This window comes from Pan troglodytes, chromosome 11 (assembly GCF_028858775.2).
Source record: "Pan troglodytes isolate AG18354 chromosome 11, NHGRI_mPanTro3-v2.0_pri, whole genome shotgun sequence".
NCBI lineage: Eukaryota > Metazoa > Chordata > Mammalia > Primates > Hominidae > Pan > Pan troglodytes.
The window spans coordinates 15,438,869-15,463,048 of NC_072409.2; the positions used below are offsets into that span (position 1 = coordinate 15,438,869).

At 36.2% G+C, this 24,180-nt stretch overlaps 1 protein-coding gene across 11 annotated transcripts in view; it reads right to left on the reverse strand.

Annotated features, from left to right (window-relative positions):
* Positions 1 to 24,180, reverse strand: part of RABGAP1 (RAB GTPase activating protein 1) — a 165,839-nt gene that overhangs the window by 92,771 nt on the left and 48,888 nt on the right. For all 11 annotated transcript variants that reach the window (XM_009457251.4, XM_520242.8, XM_063788342.1 and 8 more), the window contains 5 exons: positions 18,307 to 18,417; positions 17,853 to 17,919; positions 17,092 to 17,194; positions 15,688 to 15,857; positions 3,920 to 4,094 (listed from right to left, as the gene is read on the reverse strand). In XM_009457251.4, the coding sequence (XP_009455526.1) occupies positions 3,920 to 4,094; positions 15,688 to 15,857; positions 17,092 to 17,194; positions 17,853 to 17,919; positions 18,307 to 18,417 (626 nt within the window). The remainder of the gene's footprint in view (positions 1 to 3,919; positions 4,095 to 15,687; positions 15,858 to 17,091; positions 17,195 to 17,852; positions 17,920 to 18,306; positions 18,418 to 24,180) is intronic.

Sequence of the window (24,180 nt, forward strand, 5' to 3'; positions counted from 1 at the left end):
TGAGTGATGAAGTTATGATTGGTATTTTTCTCTGCTCTTTTATGTTTTTATGACTTTCTAAATTTTCTAAAATGGGAAATATTAATTTATAAAAGAAAACACAAACATACTTTAAAAGGCCAAATTAAATCATTTCTAATTTAATTCAATTAAGGAAAGTAAATTCAAGTCAGAAGTTAGAGATTATAAGATATGAAGACAGTGAAAAAAGTGGCACTGATCAAGGCATGAGAGGAACTAAAAAGCATAATAAAAGCAGAGAATAAACATGGACTAAGATATCTACTTAATCCTCTTGCTTGACACTCAGGGAGTTTTTAACTTTTTGCTACAAACGGAATCAGGATGAATATATCTCATTGCTTTCATCGGGTTTATGTCCAGAAACTGACTTTCTCAGTTTTAAAAAGAATGCATATTTTTAAGAATACTGAAAATTTCCGACAAACTGACTTCCAAAATGTTCTACCAATTTACAGGTCCACTAACTGGGTTACAACAGTACTTGTTTCCATGGATCTTTACCAATGCTCTTTCTAGATTTTGTTTGTTTTTATTTTTTAGCTTAACTTGCCTAAACAAAGTTTGGATCTTTACACCTCTAATGACTACATGTTGAATCTGCATCTCCAACAGAGACAGCAATCATCTGAAAGCACTAATTTTAAAGACTCAGAAATCTGTGATACTTCTTATTGAACTTCTTTATAATGCTTTGGACATTATCATCAGTTTTTCTGGTGAGACACAGAAGATGATAGAATGTGAGAGATCTTCTATATATGGATGAATAAGGTAAAGAAGAGAAAAGGCTAGGCCCGGCACGGTGGCTCACACCTGTAATCCCAGCACTTTGGGAGGCCAAAGTGGGTGGATCATCTGAGGTCAGGAGTTCGAGACAAGCCTGGCCAACCTGGTGAAACCCCATCTCTACTAAAACATACAAAAATTAGCTAGGTGTGGTGTGGGCACCTGTAATCCCAGCTACTCAGGAGGCTGAGGCAGGAGAATCACTTGAACCCAGGAGGCGGAGGGTGCAGTGAGCCGAAATTGTGCCATTGTACTCCAGTCTGGGTGACACAGCGAGACTCCATCTCAAAAAAAAAAAGAAAGGCTCAAGGGCACTAAGGTAAATGTCCCCAGCTTCACTACCTTGCAAGGCTGGCCCTACTTTCTAATCTCTCAAGTAATTTTCTATTTATTAAAACACCAATATACCAAATACAACTCTTTGGGGAAAGGTGGCTATGAAAAATGTACTAAAATTTAGAAGGGATGGTAATTTCTTCAAAAATATTAGAAAAACTTTTCTTACAAAATTCTCTTTCACATTTTGGATACTTTCAATAAATCTGGGTAGTAGTAGTTTAAAATCTGTGTTAAGAACCCATCTGCCTAAGGTGGGGTAGGACAGGCATCTCAGTTTCAGAATGATGCTTCTAAACATGTCCCCTTTATAATTTCTGGGTTTCTGCCAAATGTCTTATGGGTAAGAAGCCTCTCGAGAGAAATGTAATCATTTCTTCCCTGGAAGCAAACAATCACAGCAGGAATGGTTTCTCTGGTTTGTACACTGGGTTAGGGAGAATTAAAAGATAGCATGGCTACACAGTTTTCTTTAGTCCCAGTTCTCCTGTTATTAACTCTTCACTATAAAAATGAATTCTAGGGGGTTACCCATACTGCCAATATTTACTGAGCACCAACTACATATCAGATGTTGTGGTATACGCTAGGGAACAACATGAGGCAAAAGCAGACACACTCTTTTCCTTCACAGAGCTTATGTTCTAGTGTTCCATGATTTCCCCCAAGGGGTACACACTGCCATTAGTCCTTATCTCTCTCTAGTTAAGAACTATCAGTAGAGGCCTTCTGAACCCCCTAAAATTTTATTTTTAAAAAAGGTATGTCTGCTATAAATCAAAACTTGATGCCAGTCCTGAGGAACCTTTAGTCGGGCCCAGATTTCTCTGTAACCAGCAGATATTCCTCAAAATCTATGGTATGAAGATTTGAGCATTCTCTGGTTTCAAAATAGTGTCTTTCTCAATTTTTGTGTTTGTTTTGTTTTATTTTTATCGCTGAGTGTTAAGAGAGGAAAGTTATGTAAACTTTTACCCACTCTGTCATCTTAACCAGTGTTGACCTAGAAGAGAAACTGCAAACCTCAATCAAGACTGTTACACAACAGACAATTTCAAACAGTGGGAACAATCCGCCTTTCCCAGATATAACATATGACTTAAATTGGCTCTCCAGGGGGACTCTGAATTGCATCTCTGACATCAAAAACAATACATGTGCTTTTTCCATACTTCAAAATGCTTTATGTGAACTAAATGCAAGAGATGATGATAGACTACAGCTACGACTGTGGACTCACAGACCTAGATCCAAATCCTGACTCTACCAATTTCTAGCTGTGTAACCTTGGGCAAATTCACTTTTCTGAGATTCCATTTCTTTTTGTTGTTGTTGTTGTTGTTGTTGAGACAGAGTTTTGCTCTTGTTGCCCAGACTGGAGTGCAAATGGCGCAGCCTTGGCTCACTGCAACCTCCACCTCCTGGGTACAATCAACTCTCCTGCCTCAGCCTCCCAAGTAGCTAGGATTACAGGCATGCGCCATCACGCCCAGCTAATTTTTTGTATTTAGTAGAGACAGGGTTTCACCATGTTGGCCAGACTGGTCTCGAACTCCTGACTTCAAGTGATCCTCCCACCTCAGCCTCCCATGCTGGGATTACAGCCATGAGCCACCGTGCCTGGCCAGATTCCATTTATGTGCAAAGTTAGGTTAACAATAAACCCTATTTTTCAGGATTATTATGAGGATTATATTAAGCACAGTAATTAGTGGCCATTAGTACTACTAATAAATGATGCTAAATTGATTAATCATAAGGGCAATGGGAGTTATAGCAAACAGTAGGTATTGGAAACTCAGTGCTCACTCTAAACATGAAGAAAGTCAGTGTTCACTCTAAACTTGAAGGAAGTACATGGATACGTTTCATTTAACCAAATCAATCATTCTTGCCATCCCCATGCTTTTGTTAATGCAACTTCTTAACTAGAAATTCCAAGGAACTCCACTGATGACTACTAGATTCTCCTTGCACTTAAAAGTCCCAACTGAAAAACTACTCTTTATGATGCCCCACAACATTCCCCACAATGAAAACCGAATTCTCCTCTATGAATTTCCAGAACATTTCCTGTGAGCTTCACATATAGATACATGGCTCACATGATCTTATATTGTAATCAGGTTTTCTTCCATTAAATTCGAAGCCCTGGTAGTAAGTTAGAAATTAGAAAACGACTCTCATTCATGTTTCCTGTGGCCCCCTTCCTTCATGCCTCATTAAAAGGTAATTATATCTTTTAATAGAGAATGACAGATTAATTCAATAGATTTAGCCAGAAAAAAAAAAAAGAAACAAAGAACCAGTGGATTCTTAACGTTTATCAGTGTAAAACATAGTAATATATAAACGTATATATTTATAAATATATTTGGTAAAAAGGGTCATGTGTGCAAGCCACATTTTGGCACAGTGAATTTGTTCCTGCAAAATGAATGTGTTGAGATAGGAACATTTCTTTAGGTGTAAGCTGTGTCAAACTTGTTCTAAAAAAAAATGTACTAATATACCAAGCTAACACTACACTGATTGTTTAAAAGGAGCTAATTATAAATCTCATTTTTCCAACTGGGTTACAAGTATCTTAAAGAAAACTCAATGTTAATCATTTTTCAATCTCCCACAGCTACTTACATATAGTAAACTCTCGTAAGGAATTCATTAAATGAATTATAAATGCCGTATCACATTATCAATCCCCTGATACGATTTTAATAGTTTGCATGGTCTTCCACCCCCAAAAATAAATTAAGCCCTCCCTACAGTTTACCTTCCTCTTCATCATCTTCTGGAGGAGAAGGTATCACTGAACTTTGCGATCCAGACTGTGGCAGGCGAACTGAAGGACTGGCTGTAGTTTTCCTCCTCTCTCTTTCTGATTCACTTTCCAAGCATACAACTTCATATAAAGTGTCAGTATTATTCTTTCTCTCCCTTTGCTTTATCTTGAAGATGAAAAAATATTATTTATTAAGCAGTAAAATTCTTTATGTTTTTAATTAATTGCAGTGTTTTTAATGTTTTTAATTGCAGTGATCTCGGCTCACTGCAATCACTTCTGATTTCATACAGGATGTGAAAATAAATGATGTTTTTTTGAGTATCTACATTAGAAGTAACTTTTTAAAACAGAAAAGCATATGTTTAGATCTTAAAATTCTTAGGAAAATTGGGCATTTACTAAGCAGTACTCTAGTTCTGCTTCAAACCATATTGGTTTGTCTTCAAACCATATTGGTTTGTCTTCAAACCATATTGGTTTGTCTTCAAACCATATTGTCAAGTATCCAACTACCAATGTTTAACCAGTGTCAACTAAAGAGCTAACAGTTCTGTATCTCCCAAATTAGTTAAGGTATCCTTCAAGGTTTCCTATATAAAACTATACAGAAAAAGTGTTTTAAATTACTCTAAAACATAAACTTCAAGACTAAGAAAATTCTTACTTCTAATGTTCCAGTGTTTTATCCCCACTCCTTTTGCTTAAAACAGTGTAGAGAACTTTTTCTTCAACTGAAAGCTACAACTTGGAGTTGGGGTGGGGTCAGGGGGAGGTGAATGGCAGAGAACACATCAACAGTAACCACAAAAATGTTGATTACTCCAATTGATTGTATTTTAGTTTTATTTTGAGGCAAACATATAATTTAAACTGACCTAAATTAAAAATTTAAACCAGGAATATAAAACTTTACACTACAATACACATTATAAGTACATTAACATTCCATATTACATGTAAGTAAGTATACTAACATTCTTCCTTCCATATAAGGAAGGTAGCATGAAATATAGGGAAGAATAAAAAGGGAGAGCTATAGGAAAAGGTACAGAGAAAACTAGAAAGGTGGCTATACAAAAATATATATATACACACATACCAAAGTAAAAACACAGAAAGGGAGATAGGGGAATAAGATGTTCATGAGCTATAGAAATATCAGCCAGAGCAGATTTTTATCATTGCAATGTTCATTTGGGTTCTTAAAATAAATTAACCCTATCATGGAAGTAAGGCCACGACAGTGGCAACATGCTCTTTCAACATCATCTTGAAGCACTGTTTAATACAGAAGTCAGTAAACTTTTCTGTAAAGGGCCAAATAGTAAACATTTTAGGCTATATGGGCCAGATGTCTCTATTACAACTACACAACTCTGCTGTTATAGTGCAAAAGCAGCCAGGCAATAAATGAGTGAGTTTGGCTGTGCTCCAATAGAACTTTATTTACAAAAACAAGTGACAGGCCAGGTTTGACCTACAGGCCTGTCTGTCAACTTTGGTTTAACATGTCCACCCAAAGATTACTTAATTTTCTAGATGAATATGCCATTTTGACTTAGCTACTTACTATTAATTAAGGACTCAGACTCTGAAGTTACATGTTAACCTATAGATTTGTGTCCAGGAGATATGCAAATGATTTCTGTCCAAGAGAAAATATAACCCAAAAGTTACCTAAAGGACATTAACCAGTTTTATTTCTAATCTAATAATCTTATTGTAACATTTTTTTGAAAGGAAGGACCATGTAAATCCAAGTTCCACAAGTACTCAGAGTTTTGCTACCTTTCTGGTTCTCTCATTAATTAATACACTGAATTAGAATATTCGATACATGTTCATTCTAAATTGATAATTATGATTTTTAACTCTTGAAAATTATACTTTAATAAGAAAGAGAATTTAAAATTTTTGTTTTGTTATAAATTGCTCTTTGAAACATCAGACAATTGGTATCCTAAACAGTTCAAAGATCAGCAATAGCTCTTTTTTTTTTTTTTTTTTTTGAGATGGAGTCTCCCTCTGTCGCCAGGGCTGGAGTGCAATGGCATGATCTCGGCTCACTGCAACCTCTGCTTCCTGGGTTCAAGCGATTCTCCTGTCTCAGCCTCCCGAATAGCTGGGATTACAGGAGCCCGCCACTATGCCCAGCTAATTTTTTGTATTTTTAGTGGAGACGAGGTTTCCCCATGTTGGCCAGGCTGGTCTCACGATTTACCTGCCTCGGCCTCCCAAAGTGTTGGGATTACAGACATGAGCCACCGTGCCCGGCCAGCAATAGCTCTTTATCTTAAAAATAAACAAACCAACGTGGTCCACTTAGAAACTCTTCTGTATGTCATAATGACCAAAGGACACGCTGCCTTTTGAAGTCAGATAAATACAGTCAATTACTGGACCAAACTTGTAAGCCAAGGACTCTAACTATGAAAAATGTTAATTGTTGAAGCTGGGTAATAGTACATGGGGATTCGTTATACTATTTTACAATTTCTGCATATGTTTGAATTTTCCATAGTAAAAAGCTTTTTGAATTATATATGTTAAATATAAAACTTTTATATATTAAATTATACATATAATTTAAACATAGGTTTTAAATTATATATAAAATTTAAACAGGTTTTTAAATTAGATATCTTATATTTATGAAATATATGTTATAAACATATAAAATAATTAAAAGCAGTCAGATGAGACAAAAAAGGGTAGACTTGAATAAATGGAAAGACATCCCATGTTCCTGGATAAGATGACTCAACATCATAAAGATGTCAATTTTCCCCAATAAAAACATCAGTAGTGGCCAGGCATGATGGCTCATGCCTGTAATCCCAATACTTTGGGAGGTTGCGCATTTTGGGAGACTAAGGTGGGCAGATCTCCTGAGCCCAGGTGTTTGAGATCAGCCTGAGCAACAAAGGCAAAAGCCCATCTCTTAAAAAAAAAAAAAAAAAAAAATACAAAAACTTAGCCAGGTGTGGTGGTGCGCATCTGTGGTCCCAGCTACTCAGGAGGCTGAGACAGGAGGATCACTTGGGCCCGGGAGGCAGAGGCTGCAGTGAGCTGAGATCGTTCCACTGTACTCCAGCCTATGTAATAGAGCAAGACTCTGTCTTGGGAAAAAAAAAAAAAAAAAAGCCAGACTCAGTAGCTCACGCCTATAATCCCAGCAATTTGGGAGGCCTAGGCAAGTAGATTACTTGAGGCCAGGAGTTCAAGACTAGCCTGGCCAACATGGTGAAAGCCCATCTGTACTAAAAATACAAAAAATTAGCTGGGCCTGGCAGCACATGCCTGTAATCCCAGCTACTCTGGAGGCTGAGGCAGGAGAATCACTTGAACCTGGGAGGCGGAGGTTGCAGTGAGCCAGGATCATGCCACTGCACTCCATAGCGAGACTCTGTCTAAAAAAAAAAAAAAAAAAAAAACAAAAAACCCACAAACAAATGAAAAACACCAGTAGTTTTTTTTTGTCCAGAGCTACACAAGTTGAACATAAAGTTTATATGAAAAATAAACAAGTAAGAAAATCCAGGAAAACCCACAAAAAGGAGTATTTGAGGAGGGAAGGTAGACCTACCAGATATAAAAACATATTATAAAGTCTACACATTGTCAGGTGCAGTGGCTCACGCCTGTAATCCCAGTACTTTAGGAGGCTGAGGCGGGTGGATCACCTGAGGTCAGGAGTTCGAGACTACTCTAACCAACATGGTAAAACCTCGTCTCTATTTAAAATGCAAAAAATTAGCCAGGCGTGGTGGTGCAACCCTGTAATCCCAGCTACTCGGGAAGCTGAGGTGGGAGAATTGCTTGAACCAGGGAGGTGGAGGCTGCAGTGAGCCGAGATCGCACCATTGCACTCTAGCCTGGGTTGACAGAGTGAGACCCCATCTCAAAATAAATAAATAAATAAATAAAAATAAAGTCTACATAATTACAACCGTGTGATTCTAATGCAAGACCAGAGGAACAGAATATAAATACCAGAAAGAGGTTCAAACACACAGGGAAATTTCATATATGATAAGTGTAGCATTTCAAATCACTGGGTAGAAAAGTTAATCGTTTTTAATGAATGGTGTTGGGACAAGAGAATAGCCATTAAAAAGATTAAATCAAATCCACACTTTACGCTATATACCAGAGTACATAGGAATAAAATACTAATGAATCAGAAATCTAAAAGAGTAAAATGAAACCATATAAGTAACAGGAGAGTAACAGAAGAGTGTATTCTTTTTGTAACTTGGGAGTTAGGAAAGCCTTTTTAACTATGATCTCAAATCCAGAAAGGTTTAAAAGAAAATATTGATATATTCAAGTACATAAGAAGAAACTGCATGACAAACCCAAAAAGAATCACCATGATGTAAGCTAAAAGATAAGTGACAAACTGGGAGGACTATCATATCTCCAAGGGTTAATCTCTCTTGAATATACAAAGAGGTTCTGAAAATAAAGACGAAAAAGACCAAAGTCAAAGAGAAAAATGAGCAAAAGATATGAATAGAAAATTCACAGAAAAGTCACCCTTATACATTAAAAAGGCAGAGGATAAACTAAAACTATTCTTAGACACCACTGCCTCACAGATCCTTAAGTCTGACAACACACTCGACAACCCTGCAGAGAAACAGGTATTCTCATACCCTGTCCATGGTTACACCTTCTACAGAAGGGAATTTGGCAAATATAACAATAGCATATGTACATTCACCTTATGTGTCAGTGATTATACTAATAGGAGTCTAAGATGCACTTTCATAAAATCAAAATAACACATACATAAGATTCCACACTGCAACATTATTTGGAACAGCAAACGACTGGAAACCAGTCCAAGTGTCCATCAATAGCAGACTGGTTGAAAAGCCCATAGTTCATCCAAATAGGACAGTACTAAATAGCCATTAAAACGGAAATGAGGAAATCTCTATGCACTGATGTGGAATGATCCCCAGGATATATTAAGTTTAAAAGGCAACGTATAGGATAAGACATATGGAGTATGCTAATTTTTATTTCAGAAGGAAGTTAAAAATATACAGAATTTTATCTTCACAAAAATGAAATCAGGATAATAAACCATACACCAATAATAATTGTTATCTATGGGTATGGGGGTAAGGAGATACAAATGGAAGCGGACTTCCAAGTATACATTTCTACATAATTATGACATTTATAAGTATTTTATATATTCAAAAAAAAAGGAAAAAAAAATCCCAAGCCCCTAAGCTAAAATAAATGGAAACAAATGAACCTAACTATATGTCAAACGGTAACAGAACCACAATAAAAAATTATTCCCAGTGATTTTTAAACAGCAACCATTTTATAATCTTACTGAAACATACTCAAAGGACAAAAAGAAGTTCTATAAAATCTTAAATTTCACCTAATAATTCTATTATTAACTGCAAGACTTTTTTAGTTTAGTTTTTTTTTTTTTTTTGAGATGGAGTTTCACTCTTGTTGCCCAGGCTGGAGTGCAATGGCGCGATCTCGGCTCACTGCAACTTCTACCTCCCAGGTTCAAGTGATTCTCCTGCCTCAGCCTCCCGAGTAGCTGGGATTACGGATGTGCACCACCACACCCAGCTAATTTTGTATTTTTAATAGAGACAGGGTTTCGCCATGTTGGTCAGGCTGGTCTTGAACTCCTGACCTCAGGTGATCCATCTGCCTCGGCCTCCCAAAGTGCTGGGATTACAGGCATAAGCCACCATGCCTGGCTGACTTTTTTAGATTTTGATGAAGATAAGGCAAATAAATTATTTACTGTTACTGTAAATAAAATATATGCATATAAATATTTTAAAAAGAAAATCCTGTAATGTCAAATTATTATTGAAAATACGTGAATGAACTCAACTGAATCAGGTAAATATCACCAACAGATACTAAAAATATTAGTTAATTAGTTATTGGCTGGGCATAGTGGCTCATGCCTATAATCTCAGCACTTTGGGAGGCTGAGGTGGGAGTATCATTTGAACTCCAGTTTGAGACCAGCCTGGGCAACATGGTGAAACTCCGTCTCTCCAAAAAATTAAAAAATTAGCCAGGCATGGTAGTGCACCTTGATCCCAGCTACTTGGGAGGCTGATGTAGGAGGATCACTTGAGCCCAGGAGGTCAAGGCTGTAGCGAGCCGTGCTTTTGACACTGCACTCCAGGCTGGGCTGCAGAGTGAAGGAAAAAAAAAAACAAAAAAGACGTTGTTGAGAAACAGGATATTTGGAAGTTGCCAAAGCGTCACCCCCAAAGATTACTTGCTAAGTGTCAAGAAAAACCCTATTTTACAAAGGAGAGATCCAGTGGTCACCACCTTAATTAAGTGATCACACTTCCCATCAGAAATACTGGAACAACCTAATATCACACACCTCTCAATTCAGCAGTGGAATGGAAAGCATTTGAATATTTTTATCTTGAGAGGAATGTGTGTACCACACACATACACTCTCAGCAAATTAAAATAAGAGGCCCGGGTATCCAGTTATTGTTATACTAATTATCTGTACAACACTGGCCATACCACTTAGTCTTTCAGATATCAGCTTCTTCATTTATAAAACAGTAATTTTATGAAAGATTTTAAGACCCCTATAGTTTAACTGGCAATAAAAATGACATTATTCTATAGTTATAAGAATGTTTAATTGGTCTTTTGTTCGCCTTATGTCACTATTGGAAAATCTATTCATTAGATCATTTTCTTGCTCTTTCAGTAAGTAGTATAAGAAAATTTAAGTCCAAGAAAGCAATCCTCCTGTCCCTACTAATGTTTAGTTTCTTCTCTACTATGATGCTATCTTAATATAACAGTCTCACAGATGGGAAGGCTTCCAGGATAAAAGGAATTGCTGAGTCACCAGATAATTTTAGTGAAAGGAAAAAGAATCAATTTTTAAACACGTCTTAAAAAGCATTTACATATTGTTTTCCTATACTGGCAGCAAAAAACAGAAATGCTGTATGTTGTATATTCTTAAATTTGCTTTGTAGCATTGTTTCCTTTTCAGTCTAAGGAGAACGGAAAATGGTTAAAATTTTAAATTATGATTAATTTCAGTAAATCCTAAAAATACTCTTATAGATGAAAAGACAAAAGTAGCATGTTTCTCTGGAGAGTGTCCTGGCAGAGACTTTTAAAAGGCTTAGATATATGTTTTGTTCATATAACATCCCATAAAATCTACTGCTAAATATCTTTGGATCTCAGTTTCCTCATCTATAAAGTGAAAATACTATTTATTCTCATTGAATCACTGTGAAAACTACATAAGATTTTAAAAAGTGAAGTAGCCAAGACAATGATGGTCACAGTTGAACCTCAAATACTTTTTAATGCCATGAATGTAAAAGAGGGAATACATTTAGTTTATTAAGTTACAAGGGGTGAGATTAACAGTGTTCTAAATGCTTTAAGACAGTGAAAAGTTGTTCAAATTCTTCCCATTCTACCTCTCCTTTCCCACTCCCTAGCACTCCCCCTAAATCCCCGCACAAACACAAAGACTTATCCAAATAAGGAGAAAAATAAAAGATTATCATCGGGAATTTCCTGCTCTCCCCCGAGCTTCCACATACACACTTCTGCTTTTTGCAAAGAAAACAGTGAAAACTTGGCTTAAGTTTAGTTTGTAGCCTTAACAAAGAGTCCAGAGCAGTCTCTTAGGCTGCATTTCAGGTATGTTTTTGGCTAGTTTACCCTGTCAAGTCATTTTTTAGCCTAACTAAAAAAAAATTAAGTTATTAATAGAAGTTATGTTATTATTTGAATAACATACTGTATGAGAATATTTTAAAAGTTTTACATTGAATTAACATGTAGCTCTGATTATGGTTGCTAAAAATAAAAAATAAATTTTTAAAAATAAAATTAAATAAATTTGTTTCCATAGAAAGATATATTCTTCTATACCCAACCACAAGACCTTGTAAACCCATGCAGTCTTTGAATCCAAGGTTGTATAACATTAGATGTCAAAAGGAAATGCAAGATCAGGGGAATCTTATTTATGTTCACTAAAATGAGATTAAAGGGTTAGAATGCTAATTAAACAGAACTATTTTTACATACAACTTTTACTGAAAATTATTATACAACTATTCTCAGGCCAGTAAGTAAAAATATATATATATATATAATAAAAATATATATACAACTAATTTCTATTTACCATCTAGAAACCTTTTTTTTTTTTTTTTTGACGGAGTTTTGCTCTTGTTGCCCAGGCTGGAGTGTGATGGTGTGATCTTAGCTCAATGCAACCTCCACCTCCCGGGTTCAAGCAATTCTCCTGTTTCAGCCTCCCAAGTAGCTGGGATTACAGGCATGCACCACTACGCCTGGCTAATTTTGTATTTTTAGTAGAGACGGGGTTTCTCCATGTTGGTCAGGCTGGTTTCAAACTCCCAACCTCAGGTGATCCGCCCACCTCGGCCTCCCAAAGGCTGGGATTACAGACCATCTAGAAACATTTAAAGATCATTCTCTCTTAATCTCTAAACTTTCAAAGTGATGTTTGTAAACTAGTTTAATTTCTGATGCGTTCTTCTCCCGGGGCTCACCCCCCATCTAAATAATCAATGCTGTTCTGATTTCATGACTTAGTGCTTTTTTATTAATTTGGTGTCCCAGAGAGGTTGTATAATCCTTCTCAATAATAACAGCAAATATGTAGGGAGAACTTACTATGTACTGGGAACTATTCTAAGCATGTTGTATAGTTTTTAATTTAATGCCACAATAGCACTATGAGGAAGATTCTATTATGCTGCCAATTTACAATTTAGTAAACTGAGACTCAGAGAGTTGAGGGAACTTGCTCAAAGTTAACAAGCTAGCGGTAAAATCCATGTGCTCTGACTCCAAATTCAAGTTCTAGATGACGACCCCATGCTAATCCTCTGCTCCTGCTACAATGAAGAGCTGGGAGAATAGTGCTGGGACTCAGCTTTACTTTGTCTCTTAGGACAACACTGAAAAGAAGTGTCCATGCCTGCTCTGCTTATTTCCTTTTTCTAAATATACCCAATAGGGCTAACTTGGGTATACTAGAATCAAAATTCTTGCTATCGAAATAAAAAAATGTAATATGGAAAAGTATATTCAAGTAAGCCCCACATACAACACTTTCATTTTATATAACAGAAAACAGAAGTTGCATGTAAATAAAATCAATTCAACGTATATTTATTGAGAACTACTATGTTCCAGGTACTTGGGATAAGTCACCAAATAAGACAGATTAAGAATCTCTCCTTAGTAGAGGACTCTAACATACAAAATAGATAATAAACAATATAAAAGTATGTTACATGGCATTATCAGTATGTAAAAGTCTGGTTAAAAAAATAAAAAAATAGGGCCAGGCGCGGTGGCTCCCACCTGTAATCCCAGCACTTTGGGAGGCCGAGGCAGGTGGATCACGAGGTCAGGAGTTCGAGACCAGCCTGGCCAACACAGTGAAACCCCATCTCTACTAAATAAAAAATAAGGTGAGGCACAGTGGCTCAAGCCTGTTATCCCAGCACTTTGGCTTTTACTGAGTAAAACTTTGGCTTTTATTGAGTAAAACAAGGCTGGAGGGTTTTATGCAGAAAAGTGATAAGATCTGACCTTAGGCTACTATTATGTTGAAAAGAAATCAAGAGGGGACAAAGACAGAAACAGTATGATGGGTAAAGAGGCTACTGCTAGGCCAGGTGTGCTGGCTCATGCCTTATAATCCCAGCACTTTGGAAGGCTGAGGTAGGCAGACTTCTGGAGCCCAGGAGGTCAAGACCAGCCTGGACAACATGGCAAATCCCCATCTATATTTTAAAAAAGAAAAAAAAAAAGGCTATTGCTATAAATGATGACTCAGATGAGGACTATTGTACTCTAGCTGGTGAGAAGTGATTAGATGGAGATGAGATAATAAACCTTTTTGGACATGTTAAGTTTGAGATGTCCTGAGAACCAAGATAAAGAGGAGCTTTAAGGAAAAGAAAGTAATCATCTAAAGCACATGCTACAGACAGGTCAAGATGAGGACTCAGATTAGCAACTTAAATCAGTGGTGACCTTGATATCTTCCAAGGAGTTTTGCTACAAAGGAAAGTAAAAATGGAAGCAGTAGGTGGTAGAACAACTGGGGGCCAAAAAAGAGTAAAAGATTGGAACAGAGATTTTAGCTGCTACCCACCCACAAAAAAGACAGAGTATGAAGTTTAACTTTGATCAAGTTAACTGCCTGATTTAAGAAAAAAAAAAATCAAGACTCTTCAGAAGAAAGTAACAGAATACAGTCTCTACAATGCATCACTTAAGATGTTTAACTTGTAATCCAAAATTACAAAGAAACAAAAATGTGCATCATCATACATGAAAATTAGCAGGCAAAATTCTAAAGTGGCTGTACTGTAATTATGCTTAAGGATTTAAAAGAAAACCTGTTCAATGTAAAAGAACAAACAGGAAATCAAGAGACAACAGAGATAAAAAAAAACCCACACAGACATTTTAAAAACAAAAAATATAGAAAATGTTTTTAAAATTCATTGAATGACTCTAACAGATTAGAAGTTGATAAAAATCAGTGAACTTAAAGACATATTAATAGAAAGTATCCCATCTGAAGAAAACAGAAAAAAGCCTGGGAAAAAATAGAGCCTCAGAGATATCAAAAGCTCTAAAATATACATAATTACAATCCCAGAATCAAAGAGAAGAGAGATGGGCAGGAAAAAAAGTTTAAGAAATAATGGGCCAGATTTCCCCCGAATCTGGTTAAAAAAAAAAAAATTTAAAAATTAAAAATAAAAGCATAAATTTAAAAACGCAAGAACCCCAACAAATCCCAAGCAGGATAAACGGAAAGAAAACCGTACCTAATCATGTCACAGTTAAACATCTGAAAACCAAAGATGAATAATCTTAAAAGCAGCAAGAAGAAAATGACACATTATAACCAGAGGAACAATAACATAAATGAATGCTGACTTCTCATCAAAAACAATGGAAGGGCTGGCTGGGCAAGGTGGCTCACGTCTGTAATCCCAGGACTTTGGGAGGCTGAGGTGGGCGGATGACCTGAGGTGAGGAGTCCGAGACCAGCCTGGCCAACACAGTGAAACACTGTCTTTACTAAAAATACAAAAAAAAAAAATTAGCCAGGCATGCTGGCATACACTTGTAGTCCCAGCTACTCGGGAGCCTGAGGCAGGAAAATCACTTGAACCCGGGAGGCGGAGGTTGCAGTGAGCCAAGATTGTGCCACTGCACTCCAGCCTGGGTGGTGACAGAGCGAGACTTCGTCTCAAAAAAAAAAACAAACAAACAACAACAACAACAATAAAAATGAAAGCCAGAAGAATAGGAAGGACATCTTTAAAGAAAAAAAAAGTCAACCAGAATCCTATCCAGTGAAAATACCCTACTGGGATGAAAGCCAAAAACAGACATTTTCATCTAGAGAAGTTTAAGAGAATATATCTTTAGCAGATCTATACTTAAAGAAATGCTGTTCTTCGGGTTGAAAGTAAATGAGACCAAATGGAAATGTGGATCTTTGGGAAGAAACGAAGAGCAATGAAAATGACAAGTAGGTGGGTACATATGAAAAATATAATTTTTCCTCTTAATATATTTAAAATACACATGACTGTTTAAAGATCTGAGGGCTTAGAAATCAGCCTCAGACGTGATTTCTCCTTTCTTATTCCCCCTTCTATATTAATAGAAAAATACAGTACCTGTTTTAGTTTCAAAAAGAAATTTTCAGTAGTACTACGTTTGCTGAAGGGCCAGAATAATCTTTCATTAGGTGAGCAAACGCGGACTTTTGTCTCCAGGAGAAATCGAACAGGCTCCTGTACTTCTGTTATTACCAAATCTACAGCTGTGGTCATAAACAGGACTTTATCTAAACAAAGAAAGAGAGAGGCTGAAGAGGTAAATCAGAAACACAAATATATTTGCTCATAAGATTCCATAAAAGCTATTACTTTTATTATAAACTTTCAAAATACCTTAAGTGAACCATCAATTAAACATGTAAAATAACTAGACAAATAACTGGTTTCAAAAACAAATTCCATATTGAGAATTATTTTAAAGTAACTGACAGTAGTATACACTGTAAAGCTTTTAAAACTGTACTGTCATCAGGAGACCAAGGCAGGCAGATCACTTGAGCCCATGAGACCAGCCTGGCCAACATGGTGAAACCTTGTCTCTACTAAAAATACAAAAATTAGCCAGGTATGTTGGCACATGCCTGTAGTCCCAGATATTTGGGAGGCTGAGGTAGGAGAATCACTTAAACCCGGGAGGTGCAGGCCGCAGTGAGCCAAGATTGTGCCACTGCATTCCAGCCTGGATGACAGAGTAAGACTCTGTCTCAAAAATAAATAAATACATAAATAAAATTAAAAAATAAAATAAAAACACCACTGTACTGTCAGATTGTTCTGCACAAGTGGCATATGACTTCTTTATGTCACCCTCATCAACACTGAAACTTCTCAATTTTTAAATTTGGTTAACAATGGTATTTGAATGGTCTGTTTACATCCTTTAACTATTTATCTATAGTGCTATTAATAACAAAAAACTGAAGGGGGGAAAAATGCTCAATAAGAGGCATTTATTAAGCAAATTACATTTTCAGAATGGGATAATATGCAGCTATTAAATGCCATTCAAAGAGCATATGAAATATCTTCCAGATACTTTATGCATAGAGTATTCGAAGAGCTACACAAGAAACTGCTAACAGTGATTCCTTTGGGACAGAGCCCTGGGGACTGTGGTAGACTCACTTCCCCCTATAAATCCTTTGAAATTTTTAACCATTTATGTGCATGGATTACCTCTGTACAAAAATAAAATTTATAAGTCTGCAAGTAAATAAGCATATAAATAGAAAGAAAGAAAAGAAAGAGGGGAAGGAAAAAATGAAAAAAAGGATGGAAAAGTGGGAAAAAGTGATACTTTGCTTATAGGTCAAATTTAATAATAAAGTGAAGAACTATTCAAATTCTTCGGTTTCATCAGAATTAGGTAAACACTGGATATTGGTCAAAGAAGGGGTCCTTAGTTTTGTATCTCTTCTTGAGACTAAAATTTCTGTTCATGATGTCAACAATCTGTATCACCTTTAGGAGTTTCTTCATTTACAACTTGAAAATGTGGGGATTTTGGATTCCAGCTCCCCGTAATAACATACGACTTCCCATCTGAACTTTTGCCCATAGATTCCTAGAAAAAAAGAGTAAAAATAAACCCGAATGCCACAGTGAGTGAACAACAGTTAACCCCCATCTTGCTGCCTTTAAAAACCAGAAGCTACAAAAATATAAGAATATGGAAGAGGATAAGTGTATGTGAATGATTACATTTATGGTAAAAAATGTGACAATTATTTATGCAACTGTCCTGAAGTTATATGTAAATGCTTATGAATATCAAATTGTATACACATTAAGAAAATCCACAACCTAAATCCAATGTTGAATTCTTCTTTCATGTGAATTATCATATAATTTTTAGTTTTGAAAATAAAGATTTTCAGATAATGGGAATAATACTAATAACTCCTACTATTGGTAAGATACATGACAGTCTATAAATAATTCTTTAATAAATTTTCTCTTTTGATTATCACATCAACTGTACTCAAATATTTAAACAAGAATTTTATCACCACCACACAGTTAACAGACCAAGGCTTATCCAAAGTCAGACTTGTAAATAGCTAGTCAGGAAAAAGGAAATTATCTTATCTTTGCATGTTGTCTTTATAGCTTACAAGATCACCTTCTTAAACATGTTTTAACACTAGATTCAGATGAGAAAAAGTGAAACAACCTTTACTGAGGAAATACTATGTAACTTTCTAATAAAAATAAATTCTTACCAAATCTAATAAGTGCATGTCACTATTTCGTACATCTTTTCCTGGACTAAGGAGAAGACCAAAACACCTACAAAAAAAGAACTGACATAAATTTAAGAAAAAAGATAACACAAAAGAACGTTTAAATTAGGCCACTTTAAAAACAAATTCTTGCTGATAGAAAAGAGAACACATTAGAATTATCAATAAATTTGTGTTGCTAAAATAATAATCCTTCCTTCAAGATCAGCTAATTCCGTTTGCCTTTTATTACCACATAGTTGAAGAGAGCGTATTAGCTGATTATTTATAGTAGCTATTTCAAAGTAATGAAGCACTGACTTCAGTAAACAAAATAATTTCCTAGGGAACAAAATTCTTTGGAAATACATTTTTTAATACAGTGTAAAACTATGCCATTAGATTGATAAAAGCCAAAATTTATATTTAAGCTAAACTTACTAAAAATGCTTACCTTTCAATGGCAAGTTCTTTATTAGTTGTTTGCTGCACATAGATGACAATCTTCTTATCAATTCCTTGGCGTAGTTTAAAGCACTGTCTGTCCTTATCTTTGGGAACTGCACTGTAGACCAACATGTTTCATTAATTTTGCAAAGCATTTTCTTGTCACATACTAGAACCATTTTTTTAAACAAAGACCTCAAATCTCTGATTCTTTTCTGTGCCTAGTTTGCAAATAATAACAAAAAAGAAAAAAATCATTGTATGCCTCTTGATGTGAAAACATCATTTGAGTCTAGGCACTATGGCTTACACCTGTAATCCCAGAACTTTGGGAGACTGAGGTGGGTGGATCACTTGAGGTCAGGAGTACGAGACCAGCCTGAGCAACATGGTAAAACCCCATCTCTATTAAAAATACAAAAATTAGCTGGGTGTGATGGCACATGCCTACAGTCCTAGCTATTCGGGAGGCTGAGGCAGGAGAATCGCTTGAACCAGGGAGGCAGAGGTTGCACTGAGCCAAGTTTGCGCCACTACACTCCAGCATGGGTGACAGAGCGAGACTACATCTCAAAAAAAAAAAAAAAAAAAAAAATCATTTGATATTTGCAGGTAAACCACTAAAGCATTTATAAAGCTAAAAAAATCACTCCTATGCCCCCTAAAACATAACCTTAATTTTCTCTTTTGTTGCTGTAAAGCATGTTTCATGGCATCTGACATACAGAACTCAAAAAAAGTAAGTATTCTTTCCTTTATATTTATCACTGGGCTTTACAGATAGATTATTATCACCTTCTTTGCTTAAACATACAATGAAGAAAAAGATACTTAATCATAGATCTTTTGAGTTTCAAAGCAAGGTATCTTTAAAAAGTAATAGAAATGAGGAAGATATGGCCAATAAGCTGTTGTCCAACACTTCCCTTAAGCACTGTTAACTTTATTATAAACCAGTGTAATAATTATAAAATACTAACTAGTGATAAGGTTAATAAACATCAGCTTAATTAAAAAGGTAAAAATATTCTTTTTCTTTTTTTGAGGCAGGATCTTGATCTGTCGCCCAGGTTGCAGCACAGTGGCACAATCTCATAGTTCACTACAGCCTCAAACTCCTGGGCTCAAGCTATCTTCCTGCCTCAACCTCCAGGATACCTAAGATTACAGGTACATGCCACCATGCCTAGCTAATTTTTTAAATTTTTGGTAGAGATGGATCTTGCTATGTTGCCCAGGCTGGTCTCGAACTCATGGGCTCAAGCAATCCTCCCACCTCAGCCTCCCCAAGTGCTGGGACTACAGATGTGAGCCACAGCAAAGTTCTTAAAATGACAGTTTAACAAAATAATCCCCTGTTCTCCCACACACCACTTTCTCTAGCTCATTGTTCTCAAAGGTAAACATCTGTCCGTGGCCATCAGCCAATATGCAAAAAATCTAAATTGTATCTTATTTCTGTACAACTTTAAGATAATGGCAATAGAACCATTAGTAGCTACCGTAAATGGATAGATAAAAGCTCTGAACACCTACTCAAACTTAAAGGTAGCCCTAAAGAAATACTAATTTGAAGCCCTTCTGCACTTTATTACTATTTATACTAATTCAAGAACATTTTTGAATACTTCCATTAGAAAATCAAAGAATCTTAGCAAACGCTAAAAATGTCAAAAATGTTCAAAGAAAATTTTTGCATTCAAACTGTTAAATATTTGTGACAGAGTTTTCACCTATAAGGAAATGGAAGGGTCTCAATTTTCAACTTGTAATAGATACACTGGTCTCTATGTTCTTTGGATGCTCAAGTAAATATAATCCCATTGTTTAGCAGTTTAAAACAACAGCAATAGACAGAAAGTTGTCTCTGGTGTTCTGAATCTACAGGGCTGCAGTAACAGGAAGCAGAATGGAGAGTGTAATCAGTGGGTGTTCACCTCACTGAATGTCAGGGTCCTAGATCATATTTCTGGTCTAATAACTACATCATGTGAATGTATCCAAGTAGGGAATTTAGTATTTAATTTCTATTGTATAAAATAAGAAACTGAAGTACAGGCTTAATTTCCCTGGCTTTACCTATAAATAAGCACAATATAAACTACTCAATTTATCTCATGAGGACGGTTAGTGGATTAAGTAAAACAAAAAAGAAGTGTTTTGAATGGTACTTTGAATGAAAATGCTCAGTTTAGGTCGGGCACGGTGGCTCATGCTTGGAATCCCAGCACTATGGGAGGCCGAGGCAGGCGGATCATTTGAGGTCAGGAGTTCGAGACCAGCCCGGCCAACATGGTAAAGCCCTGTCTCTATTGAAAATACAAAAATTAGCCGGGCATGGCAGCACATGTCTGTAATCCCAGCTACTTAGGAGGCTGAGGCAGGAGAATCACTTGAACCTGAGAGGCAGAGGTTGCAGTGAGCCGAGACTGCGCCACTGTACGCCAGCGTGGGTGACAGAGCGAGACTCCGTCTCAAAAAGAAAAAAAAGTGTGAGACCCTGTCTCAACAACAAACAAACAAATGCTCAGTTTTCCCATGGGCAAAATGGAGAAGCAGGTTTCTAATTATAATCATTTAAAAATTGGCCAGGCATGGTGGCTCACGCCTGTAATCCTAGCAATTTGGGAGGCTGAGGCGGGTGGATCACCTGAGGTCAGGAGTTGAGACCAGCCTGGCCAAAATGCTGAAACCCCGTCTCTACTAAAAGTACAAAAAGTAGCCAGGCGTGGCGGTGGGCACCTATAATTCCAGCTACTCGGGAGGTTGAAGCAGTAGAATCACTTGAACCCGGGAGAAGGAGGTTGCAATGAGCCAAGATCGCGCCATTGCACTCCAGCCTGAGTGACAAGAGCAAAAACTCCGTCTCAAAATAATAATAATAATAATGTAAAAATTATACTTTTTCAGAAATGAGAAGAGCATTAATTATTCTCATCATACTTTGTCTATATTTATGTTAAAGTAAAACCACAGTAAATCTTGTGTTATACACAAATATGAGTTGGACAGGAGATAAGTAATATCCATAAACCAACATGTTTTAGTACTCTATTCAACACTTAATTTCTACTTTTAAAATTTGCTATTAATATTATACACAGTATGTTGGAGAACATTCATAATAATAATTCTTTGAAAACCTCAATGATTATTTCTGCAGATAAATTTCCATACATATTACAGAATTACTGGATAAGAGGAACTGCGTTTGACAAGTTTAAATCTGACAAACCAAGGTATATTTTGCTAGGATTTCATACATCTAAAGTACTGTTGTGTTAACCTAATATATTTAGGTATAATAATTATTTTGGTATAATAATTATTTAGGTATAATATTTAGATAAAATAAATATTTAGGTATAATAGTAAGTATATAATAGGTTTTATATAATAATAGGTATATAACTATTACATAAATAATTTATATGTATAATATATAATTATTATTATACCTAAATAATATATATTAACCTAATATATTTACGTATATTGATCATTATACTTAAATAATATATTTAAGTTAACATAACAGTATTTATTATAAAGCAGAAATTCAGCAAAGCCATGTAGCAAAAGGAGAACAAAGTCCTAACAAATGTGAAAAGCAAATCTGACCATCCAGGGATTTTCTGTAATAGCACTTTGTCAGTATTAACAAATAGAACAGAGATGTTTATGATCATTCTACCTTGAATATGCCTGATTTCAGAAGGAAGGGAAGTTATACTGATACTTCTGAGGGATCTTAATCTTTCCTATTTAATAATTAGAATTTACAGACCAAAACTACATAAATATTTTCAATAAAGAAAAAAAGGCCAGGCATGGTGAATCATGCCTATAATCCCAGCACTCTGGGAGGCCCAGGTAAATGGATCACTTGAGGCCGGGAGTTTGAGACCAGCCTGGCCAACACGGCAAAACCCTGTCTCTACTAAAAAATAGAAAAAATTAGCCCGGTATGGTGGCAGATGCTTGTAATCCCAGCTACTCAGGAGGCTGAGGCATGAGAATTGCTTGAACCTGGGAGACAGAGGTTGCAGTGAACCGTGATCGTGCCACTACATTCCAGCCTTGGTGACAGAGCAAGGCTCTGTCTCAAAAAAAAAAAGAAAGAAAATATATTTAGTTTAAAGGTTGCTTAACAAGGTAAAAAACTACTTAAAATTATACAGATTATAATTTTCACTTTGCAGGGCAGGAAGGTACATTGCAGGAAGGACTACCTCACAGCATTGCTTTGAGAATAGAAATAGTCAGGAATGGGTGGCTCATGCCTGTAATCCCAACACTTTGACAAGCCGAGACTATCACTTGAGACCACGAGTTCAAGACCAACCTGGGCAATGTGGCAAGACCCCATCTCTAGAAAAACTTAAAAAAAAATTAGCCAGACATAGTGGCATGCATCCGTGGTCCCAGCTACTCAGGAGGGCGAGGTGGGAGGACTGCTTGAGACCAGAAGGTTGAGGCTGCAGTGAGTCATGTTTGTACCATTGCATTCAAGCCTGAGCAACAGCGTGAGGCGTATCTCAAAAAAAAAAAAAAGAGAGAGAGAGAATAGAAATCTATCTAATTAGAAAGCACAGAGCACAATGAGTCATACTTTACTCCTCAAAGTTTAAGCTGCACTGTACACTAAATTGGCCACCAGATGGCATGACAATTCCAAAGTCTGAAGAAAGACTAAAAATTATCAGTTTTTCTAATAATCTAATAAACCAATCACTGTGCTTAATTTAAAAGCGAAATATTAGAAATATTCATATTTTTATATAACTTCATTTTACCAATTTAATGAGGTAGTCATGGAGGAAACAGACTTCTACATGCAATTACTGATTATAATACAATCATTTTGTGACATGGGCTATAATTAAAAAAAAATCAAGTCATCTTGCAACCATAAAATTTTAAAGTGAGAAAGGGTTTTAGAGTCTAGCCACCTCATTTAATAAATGAGGAAACTACTGACAGATGTAAAGAAACTTGGAAACGGGGACATTGTTAATAGTAACTATAATTAAACTAAAGCTAAGTTTTGACTTCTATTCCATGGTTCTTTCCACCACTCAAAGGATTATCATTATATTTAAAAATTAAAATCAGTCACTTCTAACCCTACAAAAGATTAGACTTCAGACACAGACCTTATTTCTCCCCTTCCAATGTATGCAGATAACTTTACTGGGAAAACTTGACTTGAAAAGGCTTAAGATTTTTAGATTATTAATACAAATAAATCAACCAACTAAAACAAGCAAATACAATCAGCAAAACAAATATAGCTACAAATCCAGCTGACTAAGCTTTGGCCATATATATATATATATATATATTTTTTTTTTGAGACGGAGTTTCGTTCTCGTTGCCCAGGCTGGAGTGCAGTGGCAGGATCTCGGCTCACTGCAACCTCTGCCTCCCGGGTTCAAGCGATTCTCCTGCCTCAGCCTCCCAAGTAGCTGGGATTACAGGCACCCGCCACCACGCCCGGCTAATTTTGTATTTTTAGTAGAGACAAGGTTTCTCCATGTTGGTCAGACTCGTCTCGAACTCCCGACCTCAGGTGATCCGTCCGCCTCAGCCACCCAAAGAGCTGGGATTACAGGTGTGAGCCACAGCGCCTGGCGCTTTGGCCATATTTTTGTGAGCAGTTAGCCACTTGGTATCTGACTAAAAGAAGGTAGCAACATGTTCCCAATATGACAATTTTTTTAATTGCTTTAAAATTCTTCAAACTTTGCCTCTGTTAAATTTATGTATTTATTTTCCTTTATCATCCACATTTTTTTTAAAAGCCCTCCCTTTAAAAGCAATCATTTTATGGTATGAAAGTTATAATCTGACCTAGAATTTCCCCTGAACCACAGCATGT